The following is a 13777-nucleotide window of genomic DNA, read 5'->3' on the forward strand; positions in this document are numbered from 1 at the left end:
AACTTACACCTTCTATACATAGTAAGGTGGTTAGAGCCAGTATGTGGTCTATAGAGAAGCTGTTGTAATTCGGGTAGGCCACAGTCGCGTCAGAGTTGCCTCCCCTGAGTCGGCCGTCAGTTGTAGGCATCGCACGCTGTATCTAAATGGTTCTGATACCGGTCAGCGCCTTGCCTGAGGGCGCTCAGGAATGTCATGGCGTGAAGCCGTTCCCCCCTTCACGTGATCTCCTAACTACGTTCAACAGTTTAAAAAACCGACATTCTTCTTCTTGATCAAATCATCAGTACATTCGTTCGTTAAGATCCATATCTAACCAGGAGGAAGAATGGACTCGCTTGGCCGAAAAAAAGTACTTGATGGATACGACTGCATCAACTTAGATGGCTTAAAGGAGGAAATTTCTCGTTTCCTTGGGCTCGAATGCTGTTTTATTATGGATACCCAGAAAAGGCCGTTTGGTGGTAGTGAGTGTGTGATCGTTGTTCTTGAGGATACAGAAGGCTCCAAATGGGCAGTTCGCTTCCTTTTACAATTCCAGCGGTTTCCACGACATATTGAACTGGTGGTAGAGAGAGAGGCAGCGTTGCGTTTGGCTATCGAGAAGAATGCTATCACAGGGATCCCAAAACTAAAGACATTCAGCGCTACTTTTAACAACTTGGCACGTTTCCCCTATATAGCTGTTGAGTGGGCTGAAGGGACCCAGCTGCAGTGGACTGAAACTTGGCCTAATGTTCCGCAACGTGATAAAGTCATTCAATCTGTTGCTCACACGGTGATAAGTCTACTTAAGATACAAAATAAAAGTTCGAACTTTTTTCTGTCTCTTAAAGTTCGCTAACCGTTAATATAGAGCATACGGCAACCAGCTATATTACGACTCTCATTAATCGCAAGATAAAGCGAGCACAGGAAGGCAAACTGCCTGGGGCGACAGAGAAGGAATGCCTAGATCAACAGAATTTAATTTCTGAATATCTGAATATCTCATACCAGATCTTGATCAATCCCCTTGTGTTCTCGTTCATGGAGATTTATCAACTGAAAATATTATTATCGACCTGGACTTTAACGTTAAGGCGTATGTGCTCTTTCCTATACTTAGCATTCTTATTTACACTCTATAGGATTATCGACCTTGGCTTTGCGGAGATGATACCACTGCAGTTTGCAGCGTGTTTTCCCAACTTTTTAACACATGACTTTCAGTCACTGCACGATCAGGCCGAGGTTGAGCATGGGAACACGCATGGACCTTTAGTATGGAGGCCAAAAAATACACCAATGATGCGACGGGACCGTGCTTTCTATTTGCAATGTGTTAAAGAGTTATCTGAAGGGGACCCGATGCTCGAAGAGTACTACCGGTTGCTAGCTGATAAGGATGAGATACGAAGATACTGGTGGCTTATGGCAGCTACAAAACTGAAAGTTCACCGGGCTATGGCTGCATGCAACTGGCTGCGTCCATAACCGCCTACTCTATGATAGCCACAAACTAGAGTGGGGAACTATCCCGTCAGGGTACTAGGGGAATCCAGTTGAAAATCAACTTCATTTCTAAATCTTAGACGGGGCTCCACGGGTATTGCCCTGTGGAGTTACATTTACTCGTACGCTACCCCGGGTCCACCAACCTTCTCCCAGCTTGTGGCCTTTGATTCCTCCGGTGCTAGCCTGACCGGCTATCCGGCTTGATTACATGCACAATCAATCGAAAGGGGAATGAAGTCCGAAATAATAAGGGGAAGACGCTGGCAAAAATATCCAACAGATGATGACAAATATTCCGTGCACGTTTATGAGTCACAGCCTCGAATGCACAACCTTGCTTCGGGTTTGTTCGCTGCATCCGAACATTCTCACACCCCAGGGTATTGGCTATTTGGTGGTTAACCAACCTGTTTTGAACCTCTATAGATTACTTTGTTCTTGGCATCCCTGGCCTTATAATAGAATAGGTCGCAGTAAATCATAGAACTGGGACAAAGACCGTACAATATCTATCAAGCGAACAATAAGTTGCAGAATTCTATCTTTCAATATGGTTATTCATATCCAGCCGTACGACTCTTCTCGGTTTAACTCCTTGCCATCTCTCTATGACGCCGGAAGCGTCTTTGATACGATTAACGGGAACAAGTTTATAGAAGAGGTTATGAAACCTCTCTTTAAAACCTACGGAGTTGAGCGTTCTCTTGGTTTGGCTCTTATGCACTCGCACTTCCAGCTCGAAGAAAATGAGAAATTGGTGGACATTCGTGGTACTTCAGTTCCATGGACTGGGTCAGGGGAAAACCCAACAGTATGGCATCTAGCTGATAATGTGCTCCGGCCTTACGAATTCTCCCTTAGCTCTCATATTAAAACACCAGACCGGAAGTCCAGCAATTACCAAGGGTTTTTGATGGCTTTTCGTGATGCACTGGGGAGTGTTGGGGCACAAAGAATTTTGGGTTTTGCAAATACCCCGGTGATGACTTCGAGGGCCGCGTTGAAACGACCATCGGCAGAGCAAATGTGAATCTAAAGCTCTCTGAAATAAGTTTAACCAAGATCGTTTGTAGCCCTTTTTGCTAAGAACTTTGACTAGGCCGACATGTTCCTTCCAGGTCGACGCCGCGATGCAGCCTGGCTTTTTTTCCGATGAACTCAGGGACGACTCCTGCAAGTGTACCTGCGTCGTGATAAAATATGAGGATGGCTATGACGGCCATGAGCACAACGGAATACATCTGGTGGTAGGATGATTATTGTCATTTAAATAGACTCATCGTCCGAAAGTTAATAGACGTTTAGTTGTAGTTAATTAAGTTAACTTTGTAGTTAAATAACGGATGATGTCACTACGAGAGCCGCACTTGAACCCCCTCGGAGTAAGTAGTTATTGTGATGTTGGTCTTCGAGAATGCAACTAGTTAGAGACGGCCACATCAAGCGTCATAACGACAGTAAATTTTCAGTCTCCCACAGAGTGAACATCGAACTTTCACCTGGCTGAACATGGCTCTAAACACTATAGCTGTCAACAACCTTTCGCCTGGTCATCTAGATGCCTTTTCCCAGGCTTTCCATTGCATTTTTTCCACGGATCATGCTGTAGATGTTCTCGCACAAATTGTGAACGGGAAACCAGCTAGAGATATCGATTTTGACATTAAGACGAACTACAAACTTCCCCATCCAATTAGACTCTCCGGCCCATCTGAAGAGGATTTTGAAATAGCAAAACGCTTTCAAAAGAGTTTAAGAGCAGATGTGCTTGAGATAAAGTCCTCTGAAAGTCTACAAATATAACTACTCTTGAAGCTGGCCACAATTTTCTAATATACTGCATGTTCAAGCTCGTTCAAGCATATCAAAATACGACCTTGGGTTCGAGAGAGTTCAAGATTCGCTTACTAGAGATGACCGCTGTCGCAGTTCACAGTGTTGCGGGAGCCTTCTTCTCCAGCCGTGGGCACGATCCTCCTCCGCCCAAGGCAGATGATAGTCAGCCGCCCAGTCCTCCAACTTATCTATACCATCAGGAATATCTAGATTATGAACGGAATCCCCTTGGCGTAGCCGACACTGTTGGATACTGGACAGAGCTTAAGGTGTTCGGAGGGATAGTTATATTTGATCGAGGGGAATCTGAGCAGGAAGTTCGTTTTGATATTGCCAACTCTTAATATGCTCGGGACAGTAGATAACTAATTAATGAACTTTTAGGCTATTGATCCATACATCCATCCAAAGTACCCTTACATGATCTATAAACTCTCAAAGAAACAGCTCGACTCTTTCATCGATTTTAGAACCTCCAAGGATCACTCGGACCCTATTCCCATCCCTTTTGTTACCGAAAAGTATGCACCTCGAGTAGACCCAGAGCATGCTATAGAGAAGCACGTCTTCCGTGACAAAAATGAGCGCAGACCACTCTGGATGCGCCGCACTGGCCGTACAGTTCATAGGCGGTACATGCGAGACGACTTCCCGGAATTGGTCCATCAAGTGCAAAAGATACTGAAGGAGAAGGGTATGTCGTGAAATGCGCATATACGGCCCTATATCCAAGCGACTGGAGTCAGAGGGACCTCCTTAGACTTTATATAGCTGAACTCCTTTAGCCCTCTCCAAGATGATATACTCTGCGCCAATTGGATTTTGAGAGTCTGAGCTACGCGCCGAGCTTTCGGGGTATCCGTCGGCCCGCCACACCCCGGATATAAAAATAGCTTCTTGAGGTCGCCAACGTTGACGTCACAACGAGTTCGTGAGCAGTGTCTATAACACCGTCCGAGCAACACCATCTAAACAACACAATAACTCGTATTTTTATTCTCCGGCCCATCATGTATCCTCTAGGCGGGACAGGTGAGGCAACACAGCAATGTGTTGCCTCTTCAAAACTATTGATTGGGCTCCCGGAAGGAACACCATGGGTTAAATATACCAATATAAACAAGCTAAAGAATATAGTAGATACCCAGTGTCGAGACTGTTGTGCAGATAGTTCCAAGAGCCCCTTTTTAATAGTGACCTGCGTATCTGATACCGATACCTTCTTAAGAGACTTCGAAAAAGCCTATCCTGATAAAGGTCCCCATATAACTTGCAATCTCCAAGAAAATCCGGTTATTATTCTCGAAGTCATGACACATCTGGCACACGAATTAGCGACTAGTCGTCTACAGCATTTTACCGAAGCCAGGATTACTCAGATGAGCCTTGAAGACCAACTTATTGCTATCAATCAGCCCGAAATAACGAGCTCTAATGGTGCCTGGAAGAAGATCCCTGACCTTGGATATGCCCTAATAGGCGACCTGGAATGGCCTGTACTTGTAATAGAGACAGGCCTATCGGAAACTAAGGAAAAATTAGCGATTGATGCCCAGGGATGGTTAGAGGCGCATGGGTCTAGGACCCAAGTTGTTATTACAATAAAAATCGACCAACGTTCTCCATATCTTACTATACAGCGCTGGGAGCACTATCCTCTATCTCGACCTATAACCCGTTCTTTCCAACTAAGTGGATCAATACAGACGGTTGAGATAATTCATAAAAACGGCATTACAAGAGCTACAGGGGAGCTCACTATCCCCTTTTACAAAGTATTCCGCCGCGCGAAACACGGCCGTGGAGAGACCGATATCATTATTGAGAGGCATGAACTAATAAAAGTGGCCGAGTTTGTGTGGAGAGCTCAGGGTTTTATGTGATATGCCTGGAGTCTGTAGCGGAAGAGTGAATATAAAAAATCAATTATAAGATGTTACGGTACAAAGCTGGATGCGTTCAGTCTAGAAGCTCGGATTTGACGTTGTCTTCTCCATTTAACTGTTTGCTCGAACCCACATCAAATATGGGAATACACGAATAGAGGCATCTAATAATCCAGCTAAGGGGAATGTAGGTGTCCCCAAAAATGGCTCTCCCCTATGTAGTCAGAGCTGGACCTCTCCAGTTGTTTATTCCATGTATAGGAGAAGGCATTAAGACCTCAAGACTATTCTCCGACCTGTAGACAAGTATCTGATGTCTGTTTACGTATAGGATGTACTGAGAGGAGGAATGTTGATGGGTGAATATGGCTTGACATGATCTCCCATGGGGATTTCATAGTTCTAGCCAAGGCCTCTAGGGAACATATCCGCTTCCCTTGACCATACAGAGGGTGCGCTCTCCCTCTCTCTTTTTTTCAGCAAGCCCATAGAAACCCATGAACATATCAATGTATTCTCTAGTTTAACCGCAGCTGACAGTTTTTATATCACGAGATAGGCTTTAGGCATACGAATACGGCAGTGACGTCATAGCCGTTGATTGTAATATAGAAGAATAGAGAGAGACAACATTGCTTTTACAAACATCTCACTTGGGATACCCGCACACGACAGGTTGCTATTATAGCTCGTTATGGCTTATACGGACCAGATAACCGATACAACACATTCGAATGTTGCATCCTCGGAATTGCTGATTGGGCTCCCGGAAGGAACACCCCAGGCTAAATACTCCAATATGGAAAGGCTGAAACGGGCTGCTGATGCTCAAGCCCTTCGGTGCGCTGAAGATGATTTACAGAGCCCGTTTGTGATAGTAACATGTGTGCCGTACACTATCCTCGAAGAATTTGACAACTTTTATCCTAGAAAAGGCCCCAGAATCAAAGCAAATCTACGAGAAAGAGTCCTCGTTCTTGAAGTAATGGTGCAAAGACCCCATGAGACTGCTACTGCACAGCTCACACGGTATATCCAGTCCGGCATTGATAGCACGGGCCTTGGGAATGAGTTGATTGCCGGCGGTGGACCTCGAGAAGTCAACATAAACATGACCTGGGTTAAAGAGCCAGACAGTAGTTTTTGGCTCAATGATGACATAGGGTGGCCTGTATTGGCCATTGAGACGGGCCTGTCCGAGGACGAACGCAAACTGGCCGTAGATGCCCAGGGATGGCTTGAGGCTGAAGGATCACAGACGCAAGCCGTGATAACGGTCAAAATAGACCGCTACACTCCACATATAACTTTTCGGCGGTGGGAGCATTACTATCCGCCTTCTCGCCCTGTAACCCGACGCTACCAACCGATTGGATCCTGCATGGAGACTGTCGATGTGATACATTGCCATGGAGCTACCAGGGCTACAGGCAACCTCACTATTCCTGTCGCGAAACTGTTGCGTCGAGAGGCGTGTTGGCATGATGGAACCGACTTTGTAGTCGAGAGGGCCTCACTGATCAAGATTGCAGAACTCACTTGGCGGAGTCAAGGCTTTATGTAAACGAAGGTACATAGCGTCGTATCAGAAGGCGGTTCCTTACCTGCATGTGTGCTGATGTGGGTGTTGCAAGATTCTTTACTGGCAGGCGTAAAAAAGACCATATACCTACGAAGCACTCATAGATTGTATAAGCACGCTTTTAATACATTAGTCAAAGCCTCTAGCTTTCGCCTTCCCTTTAAAGCTTTGCAGTTACATCCTAGTCGTGTCAACAAACATTAGATAAAGAGGAGGGGCAGTTGCTATAATCAGGGCTGCAGCACTCATTGTTTAGAATGAATTTCAGGGGAACGGGAGAACTGCAACGCCTCTCTCGCCGTTTTTGCCGCGGGCCCGGATACCAAAGATGACATTATCCTTACTGAGATCTATTGTGGCCGCCTGTACCATCCCTACATCCATCACATTGGTCCAGAAAGGCGCAATTGTGCTGCGCCAGACAATCTCATAGCCACCAACGCCTGCATTACCACCCGCCGGAGGATCCCAGGTGAACTTACTATCATTAGAAAGGTCGCTGGTGTCAACACGAACATTGCGCGGCATACCGGGGGACATTGCCAGATTCCAGAGTGCTGCCGCATTGACTTTGCCAACCCTGGAAATAAAGTCAAAGTCACAGAATTCAGGCAAATCTCCATACTGTATATCCTTGCCCGTTTTAGGATCTTTCTCAATACGAATATTCTGATGCTGGTGTGCATAATTCTCGTTTGGCTCTGTGAAGCGTGCTGCTGGGTATCCTGCCTCTAGGAATGGGCGGTGGTCACCACCACGTAGGTACCGATCAAGCCTATAGATAACCGAGACTTGCATGTCGGTATACTTGTTTTCGGCAGTTTCTTTGACGAAGCGTGCTAGTTGGCGGGCAGGCGTATCATTCTCACCGCCAATCATAAGACGCTTCTCTCTCATTGCTTGGTTTTCAACGTTAAGAGGAGGTACTCCCTGAGCAAAAAGTCGGATGACATGCGGTTCCTTCGTGCCGTCATCAGCAGTGGATGAACCGATGATATCATTTGTAAACATCCCTTCTACATTGGTAGAGCTATTGCGGTACGTCTGGGCGAGGAAGTTAGAGCCAAGAAGGCCCTGTTCTTCTCCCGCCACAGCGGCAAAAACTATCGTTGCCTTTGGCCGTGGGAGATTGCGCTGTGACATCACACGGGCAATCTCAAGTGAGACAGCAACTCCAGAAGCACTATAATGTATTGTTAGCTCTCTTACCCCGTCCCAATCAATAATATACATCTCCCATTTCTGCTGAACGTCCTCAGGTACATAGTACCAGAACAATATTGGCAGTTAGAGAAAGAAAGGGCGAAAACATACTCATCATTCGCACCAGGAGCATCAGTCTTATAATCAAGTGGATCACTAGCTCTTGAATCATAATGACCGGAAACAACGTAGACTCTTTCCGGGTCCTCACTTCCCTTGAGTGTGGCAACCACGTCGCTGATTCGGACGGGAAATAGCACACGGCTTCCATCTGGCTGCTGCTCATAGCCTATTACCTTGACGGTCAGTCTGCCATCACTTGCATCTGCATATCGCTGAAACTCAGATGCAATCCAATCCCTTGCGGCCCCAATGCCGTGTGTTGCATTAGTCTGAGTAGAAAGAGTGTGTCGAGTGCCAAAGGAGACCAATTTTCTAATAGTAGCCTCGATCCTTTTGGGTGAAATTTGGGACAAAATTCTCTTGAGATCTTTCGAGGGCTCCTGAGGTGTATTAGGGCGTCCTAGCTTGGCTTGAGGCCACGAAGCTGCGGGGCAGGAGAATAAGGATTCGTGAAATGGATTTGACAATCCGTAACCACAGACTGAGCCTTCTAACGGCTGTGCTAGCACGAATGCATCGAAAGAGACTAGCAAGGACAATAGGCCCGCAAGCAGGCTGTTGATTGAGATGTGCATGCCGGCAGATTGTTAGTACCAGCAGAACGTAGCCGTGGAAATGTACAAAGAGAGGGGTGCAAGCAATTAAATGTCTTCATATTAAATTACTCTGGTCGTAACGTGGCGTATTCCTCCACCGCTGTAAACCGAAATCATTACCGAACTTCGAGATACCACCAGGCTATGGATCTTATATTAGCTACTTTCCTAACCTTCGACTGCACGTCTGTTCGATTCGGCCAATGTGATCCTAGGATACTTACCCCTGCAGCTGGCCGGGCCATAACCCTTCGCATTATAGCCATACCGAAGGTCGTGCCGGTAACCGAATTAGGCTGGTGAAATGTGCAGGAATACGAAAGATAAGACTCCTCGAGAAGTTGTCATTTTGTCAGGGGTTGAAGTTTTATTCTTTTGATAAGGAAAATCCGGGGTAAAAAAGTGGATTTGTCACATGACCACGGAGAAGGAATATTGTTTCACCGGAAGATGCTTACAAAGCATTTGGGATGCCCTCGAGTACTATGTAAGAAGGAGGATAAAGGAGTAAGGTAAAGAGGAATATATAATTAGCATGTTCTTAATACATATCTGACGAGGTACCGACAGCATAAAGGACTCCCTGTTAGCCAGAAAACAGCCTCTGGAAACAAAAAGAAGGTTAGAGAATGACAGATGAACCACAAGTACTGTTCCCTCCAGAGGAAAGCAGGCAGGAAGAAAGGAAGATAGTATCGACCAATTCATTAAAAGGATGTTATGCCGTAAATAAACAGAGGCAGCTGGAGCCGGGGTCTAAAGAAGATGCAAAGGCTTCTATATATGCGATGCTGTGTTCTCATGAATAAATAGATTGTCATATGTACGTTGCGACGTTATGCTAAGAATGCTTAGCAGGTTAAGTCACTTATTGATGACTCAAGGTAGTTTCTTGATGTGGCCGTTTGAAAAGTCGGAATCGGAGAAGTCTGATGATAGGCGGGTTATCCGATCAAGGTTCGGCATTGACAAGCCATTTCCGAAGAAATATAGCACCACGAGCCAGGTGACGACGAAGTTGGCGATGTGGTGCAGTAAGTAAGCATATGTAACGCCGTATATCGCAGCATAAACGGCGAGGAAGAAGAATAGGGCGGAAGTAATATATTTGAAGCTGTAGATGCGGTTAGATAACTCGTCTAGCAATAAAGCTTAAAAGTGTTAGCGAGACGCTTCACTTACTTAGATGTGACCCGGGGTATCATGGCTCCGGTAGTTAAGGTTTCGACAAGAAGTATGAAAGGCATTATTGATAACACATTATGATGAGAGGAAAAGGGCGTGAACCAGTGTACTGCAAGGTTGTGGCCCCAGACTATGAGAACAGGGATATTGATCGGAAGAATCCAAAGCATAAGGACAAGAATCGAATGCGCAAAATTGTTAAGGTTGGCGTGAGTGCCCGATCGCTTCAGTTCGGTCAATAAAATTATATCGAATAACGAGATGGAATGGAGAAAGCTGTTACTCACTGTTTCACGAGCATGGGAAGATGCTTGTACACATGTGATCAATTGGACAATGCAGGCCACCACATATGCAAACTGGTACGGGATAAATGTGGCTACTAGGAAAAGTAGGATAACTGCATTCACTATCCGATGCCTTGCGGATAGATTCCACAGTAAGGGTGCGGTCCTATAAAGGGCTCTGTAAGTATATACCTTCATTTAGCAGATAGCAGTCAACTCACCTTCCGTTCTCATGTTTAATATACCCCTGCCTAGCGGCCACCATTGAGCGAAGAAGTTCGAGTAGATAGACAATAGTCATTGCCGCATAATTAACGACGACACATGCACCCACACTAATGATTCCGAAAAGGGGAACCAGGAACCAGAAGAATGTGTCCTGGGAGCCTAACAAGAGATCATTTTTTCCATAGTCTATTGGTGCTTCCGTTGCATTCGACTGCCATCTAGATTGCACACCTTGAGTCACCACGGACTTGGAAGTTGCCAAAGTGGTAGCCAAAAGTGAGAAACCAAGGAAAGTAAGAGGTAATGAAGAACGAACACAGAGTTCTAAACTTTCGGAGAAATTGATGAAAACGCCTGCGCCAGAGTCAGAAGAAAGTATGTTAGATGATAGTCAGAGTATCTTACCTGTTTGGTCATAGACCCTGAACTGCTTGCGAAGAACCATCGCTACAATCACGAGAGGGAATGCGGCAAACACAGTTCGGTATCTCATAGCAAGCCTACCCAAGCTTCCAAGCACATCAACGTGTAGCGACAGTTGGAGAGGTGAATTACAGCTCTGATCTGACCAAAGCTGGAATGATATACCGCTTCCGGCCGGATTATCCCTAATATGCGGGGGCATGTATGGCGCAACCCCATGAAGATTGACATCAATCGCCTTCACATTGACGAAAAACTTCGATTCGTATGGGTCAGATATATACTGGCGAACTATTGGTGCAAAAAGCTCTGAATCAGCTTTACAACCTTGTCTCTTGAGTTTGAGTTTATAGGCCAGTAAACTAGACTGTAGAGCCGGAACTTTTATATCAGTCATCAATGGTCTGTCAGCTGGAAGCAGAATCGTTAAACCAGCGCTCAGCAGCCGGCCAAGGCTGACTCTAGTAGGAATGACCGAATCTGAGCTGTCAGAGAACTCCGCAACCAGGAAACCAGGGGTGGATTTCTCATGTTTGTCGACAATAGCCACAAACTGGTATTCCGTCAGATCCTCCAGGCCATATTGGAAGTACGAAAAGGGAGGGGTGTCGTCGAAGGCGGATTTTGAAGACCGAGTTGATGCTGGGATATGTATCACGTCCTCGTAGCTACTTTTGCAGACCAATCGAGGTGAGGCAGCATTTCCTCCAGATAGATCAAGGTTCAAAGAGAGCAAAGTTGCAGATTGCCCAGCACGAGAGGGAGGGTCGCTACAAAACAAAATTTCAAGCTTCCCAGCTCCTGAAGCTTCCACATTTTGATCTGTTAAGAGAGTAAATTTCTTCCCAGGAACGCCTCCTCTTGGCGGAACGGGGATGAGGTAAGCCTTAGGGCCGTCATGGTGGCCGAATCCGCGCAAGACCAAGTGTTCTCCTTGTTTTAGCATTGAATTGGTGTTTTCATCGAGAGTCAAGAGCGTGGTTGGCTCTAAAGAAGGGTAAGTATATAAATAGTAAATATTTATGCAGGTTGGTAATACCTTTATTTGGTAGGCGTTTTTCCGCGTTTGGCTCGATTCCAGTGAGAAACCATTTCCTAAAGGCACTCATGCGCTCAGCGCGTTGCTTTGTTTGAGTGGCACGTCTAACATCGACCACATCAAAAATAGACCGAACAACAGCCTTCCTCAACGAATCGCACCATGCAATGGAAAGATGATCCACTCCGGTCCAAACATTGGGCATTGTGCTAGTGAAAACCGTGAAACCATGGGTATCAGGGACCAAGGAGGATAGACTTGTATAATCTGATGGCACAATAGTATCCCCACCGCCGCCGGCAATGGAAATAAGAGTCACATGCCAAAGCGGGTTATTGTTCGCCCATCTCTCTGAATAGGCCTCACGCCAGTATGAATTGATCTGCTTATAGGTGCTCATTAGGTCAGAATCGAAAGATACGGGTGGTCTGGCATGCGGTGTAGACATTGTGATAATAGAGTTCACAGAATTCGCCTGGTAGTTGGCCATGGTGAGGACTGTCCTAGCTACGATTCCGCCCATGGAATGTCCTATCAGTATGACTGATACAGGGTCCGGTAGGTCAGTGTCCCTTCTGACTCGGTGCGGATCGTGGTAAAGCGATAATATGTATGAAAGGGCATCGTTTATATATTCAGCTTGATCGAGTATAGTTTGGCCATGGAACGCAGCCATATCTTCGTTGAAGTCTGCCATAAAAAAATCCAAGCTCCGGGTACCGGCCTTAATCCGGTCTTGATCGTGTTGCAGCACATTATGAAAGTATAAGGAGGCTTCAGAAGCAAGCGAACGTCCTTGTCGGTAGCTCCCTGCGTTTCCCGGAAGGAAGAGGACGGGAACTCCCTTGAGCTAGATAGATCGATATCCAAATCAGCTATACAATCCATGGGTTTTGCAGTGCACGGAAAGGGTCTATTAACAAAACATACGCCAATATCTTCCTCACTGTAGTCATCTACACCTCGCTCCCGATATAAATAGAGATTGTACTTGCTCGCAAATCGGGTGTGTTCCGTGTCAAATCCACCCAGTTTAATATAAGTCGGCAGCATGCTTGGTGTCTTACACCCCTGAGGATCAATCTGGAGCGTCAAGTATGATTGCACAATGCCAAATACCAGAAGAAGACCAAGGATTGTGACTATTATGGTAGACACAGGGCATCCCCAAGCGGTTCGCGAACGAGGCCGCCGCAGCCGTTGTGACTCTACCGAGTTCTCCATATGTCGTGATTCCTTATATCCTCGTCCCAGCAAGCAGTTACCAAGCAAACACTGTTGTAAAGCCGAAGCTAGTTTTATCACGTCGCACGGGAGGCCGTTCAGCAGTTCTTTCGAGCTCTCCCCCTAGTCGATTCGGTTTCCTCTCCAGCTATGCTAGCTCCTGTATGATTGCGTGAAATATTTTTTCGTTATCAATTCCATTGGCATTTAAGCCGCTAATAGCAGCTATTAGAGGATCATTGTCGCCTCGGCCTGGGAGTCTTCGGGAGTAGCGGTTCGGGGGCGGCGGAGGCTCAGTGTTGTTATGCTGTATTTTTCCCGCTGGCAGAAATTTCGCCGTTCAGCACAGGAACGACGAGAGGCTGAGTACGCGCACGACGACCCTCCAGCACGAGTCTCTGCCTTCTCGTGAAATGCTCGAGGGACTCGAAAGTGGGAAATACAAGGGGGAGTTTTTTTTTCCCTTTTTGGCAAAGAAAATTAACAAGGAGCAATTTTGATATGCTGAGTCAGCAGGATAGCTTCTGACAGTAGAAGACGACGACGACGACGACGAGATGAAGCAGAGAACAGGATATGATGATGATGATGAAGGTGAAAAAGATGAAACGATATTCATCTAATGAGCCGAGTCCAGTTCCATCATACGTTCACGACCGTTGGCTCCA

At 46.1% G+C, this 13777-nt stretch overlaps 7 protein-coding genes across 7 annotated transcripts; 5 read left to right on the forward strand and 2 right to left on the reverse strand.

Annotated features, from left to right (window-relative positions):
• Positions 1 to 328: 328 nt before the first annotated feature.
• On the forward strand, positions 329 to 1476 carry MCYG_04212 (conserved hypothetical protein; the record flags this gene model as incomplete). The annotated part of the gene is made up of 3 exons (XM_002846429.1): positions 329 to 467; positions 684 to 809; positions 1109 to 1476. 3 exons carry the CDS (start codon positions 329 to 331, stop codon positions 1474 to 1476), a joined length of 633 nt encoding a protein of 210 aa, XP_002846475.1.
• A 571-nt stretch (positions 1477 to 2047) lies between these two features.
• On the forward strand, positions 2048 to 2753 carry MCYG_04213 (conserved hypothetical protein; the record flags this gene model as incomplete). The annotated part of the gene is made up of 2 exons (XM_002846430.1): positions 2048 to 2523; positions 2597 to 2753. 2 exons carry the CDS (start codon positions 2048 to 2050, stop codon positions 2751 to 2753), a joined length of 633 nt encoding a protein of 210 aa, XP_002846476.1.
• Positions 2754 to 3006: 253 nt separating this feature from the next.
• On the forward strand, positions 3007 to 4159 carry MCYG_04214 (conserved hypothetical protein; the record flags this gene model as incomplete). The annotated part of the gene is made up of 4 exons (XM_002846431.1): positions 3007 to 3261; positions 3288 to 3650; positions 3718 to 4027; positions 4119 to 4159. 4 exons carry the CDS (start codon positions 3007 to 3009, stop codon positions 4157 to 4159), a joined length of 969 nt encoding a protein of 322 aa, XP_002846477.1.
• Positions 4160 to 4343: 184 nt separating this feature from the next.
• MCYG_04215 (conserved hypothetical protein) lies at positions 4344 to 5216 on the forward strand (the record flags this gene model as incomplete). The annotated part of the gene is made up of 1 exon (XM_002846432.1): positions 4344 to 5216. The coding sequence occupies one exon, from the start codon at positions 4344 to 4346 to the stop codon at positions 5214 to 5216; it is 873 nt and encodes a 290-aa protein (XP_002846478.1).
• Positions 5217 to 5913: 697 nt separating this feature from the next.
• Positions 5914 to 6783, forward strand: MCYG_04216 (uncharacterized protein; the record flags this gene model as incomplete). The annotated part of the gene is made up of 1 exon (XM_002846433.1): positions 5914 to 6783. The coding sequence occupies one exon, from the start codon at positions 5914 to 5916 to the stop codon at positions 6781 to 6783; it is 870 nt and encodes a 289-aa protein (XP_002846479.1).
• A 282-nt stretch (positions 6784 to 7065) lies between these two features.
• On the reverse strand, positions 7066 to 8968 carry MCYG_04217 (peptidase M28; the record flags this gene model as incomplete). The annotated part of the gene is made up of 4 exons (XM_002846434.1): positions 7066 to 7984; positions 8116 to 8629; positions 8793 to 8865; positions 8948 to 8968. 4 exons carry the CDS (start codon positions 8966 to 8968, stop codon positions 7066 to 7068), a joined length of 1527 nt encoding a protein of 508 aa, XP_002846480.1.
• A 634-nt stretch (positions 8969 to 9602) lies between these two features.
• Positions 9603 to 13109, reverse strand: MCYG_04218 (GPI inositol-deacylase; the record flags this gene model as incomplete). The annotated part of the gene is made up of 6 exons (XM_002846435.1): positions 9603 to 9837; positions 9906 to 10361; positions 10417 to 10777; positions 10829 to 11833; positions 11886 to 12735; positions 12816 to 13109. The coding sequence occupies 6 exons, from the start codon at positions 13107 to 13109 to the stop codon at positions 9603 to 9605; spliced, it is 3201 nt and encodes a 1066-aa protein (XP_002846481.1).
• Between the last annotated feature and the right edge of the window lie 668 nt (positions 13110 to 13777).

This window comes from Microsporum canis, genomic scaffold (genome assembly GCF_000151145.1).
Source record: "Microsporum canis CBS 113480 supercont1.4 genomic scaffold, whole genome shotgun sequence".
Taxonomy (NCBI): Eukaryota; Fungi; Ascomycota; class Eurotiomycetes; order Onygenales; family Arthrodermataceae; genus Microsporum; species Microsporum canis.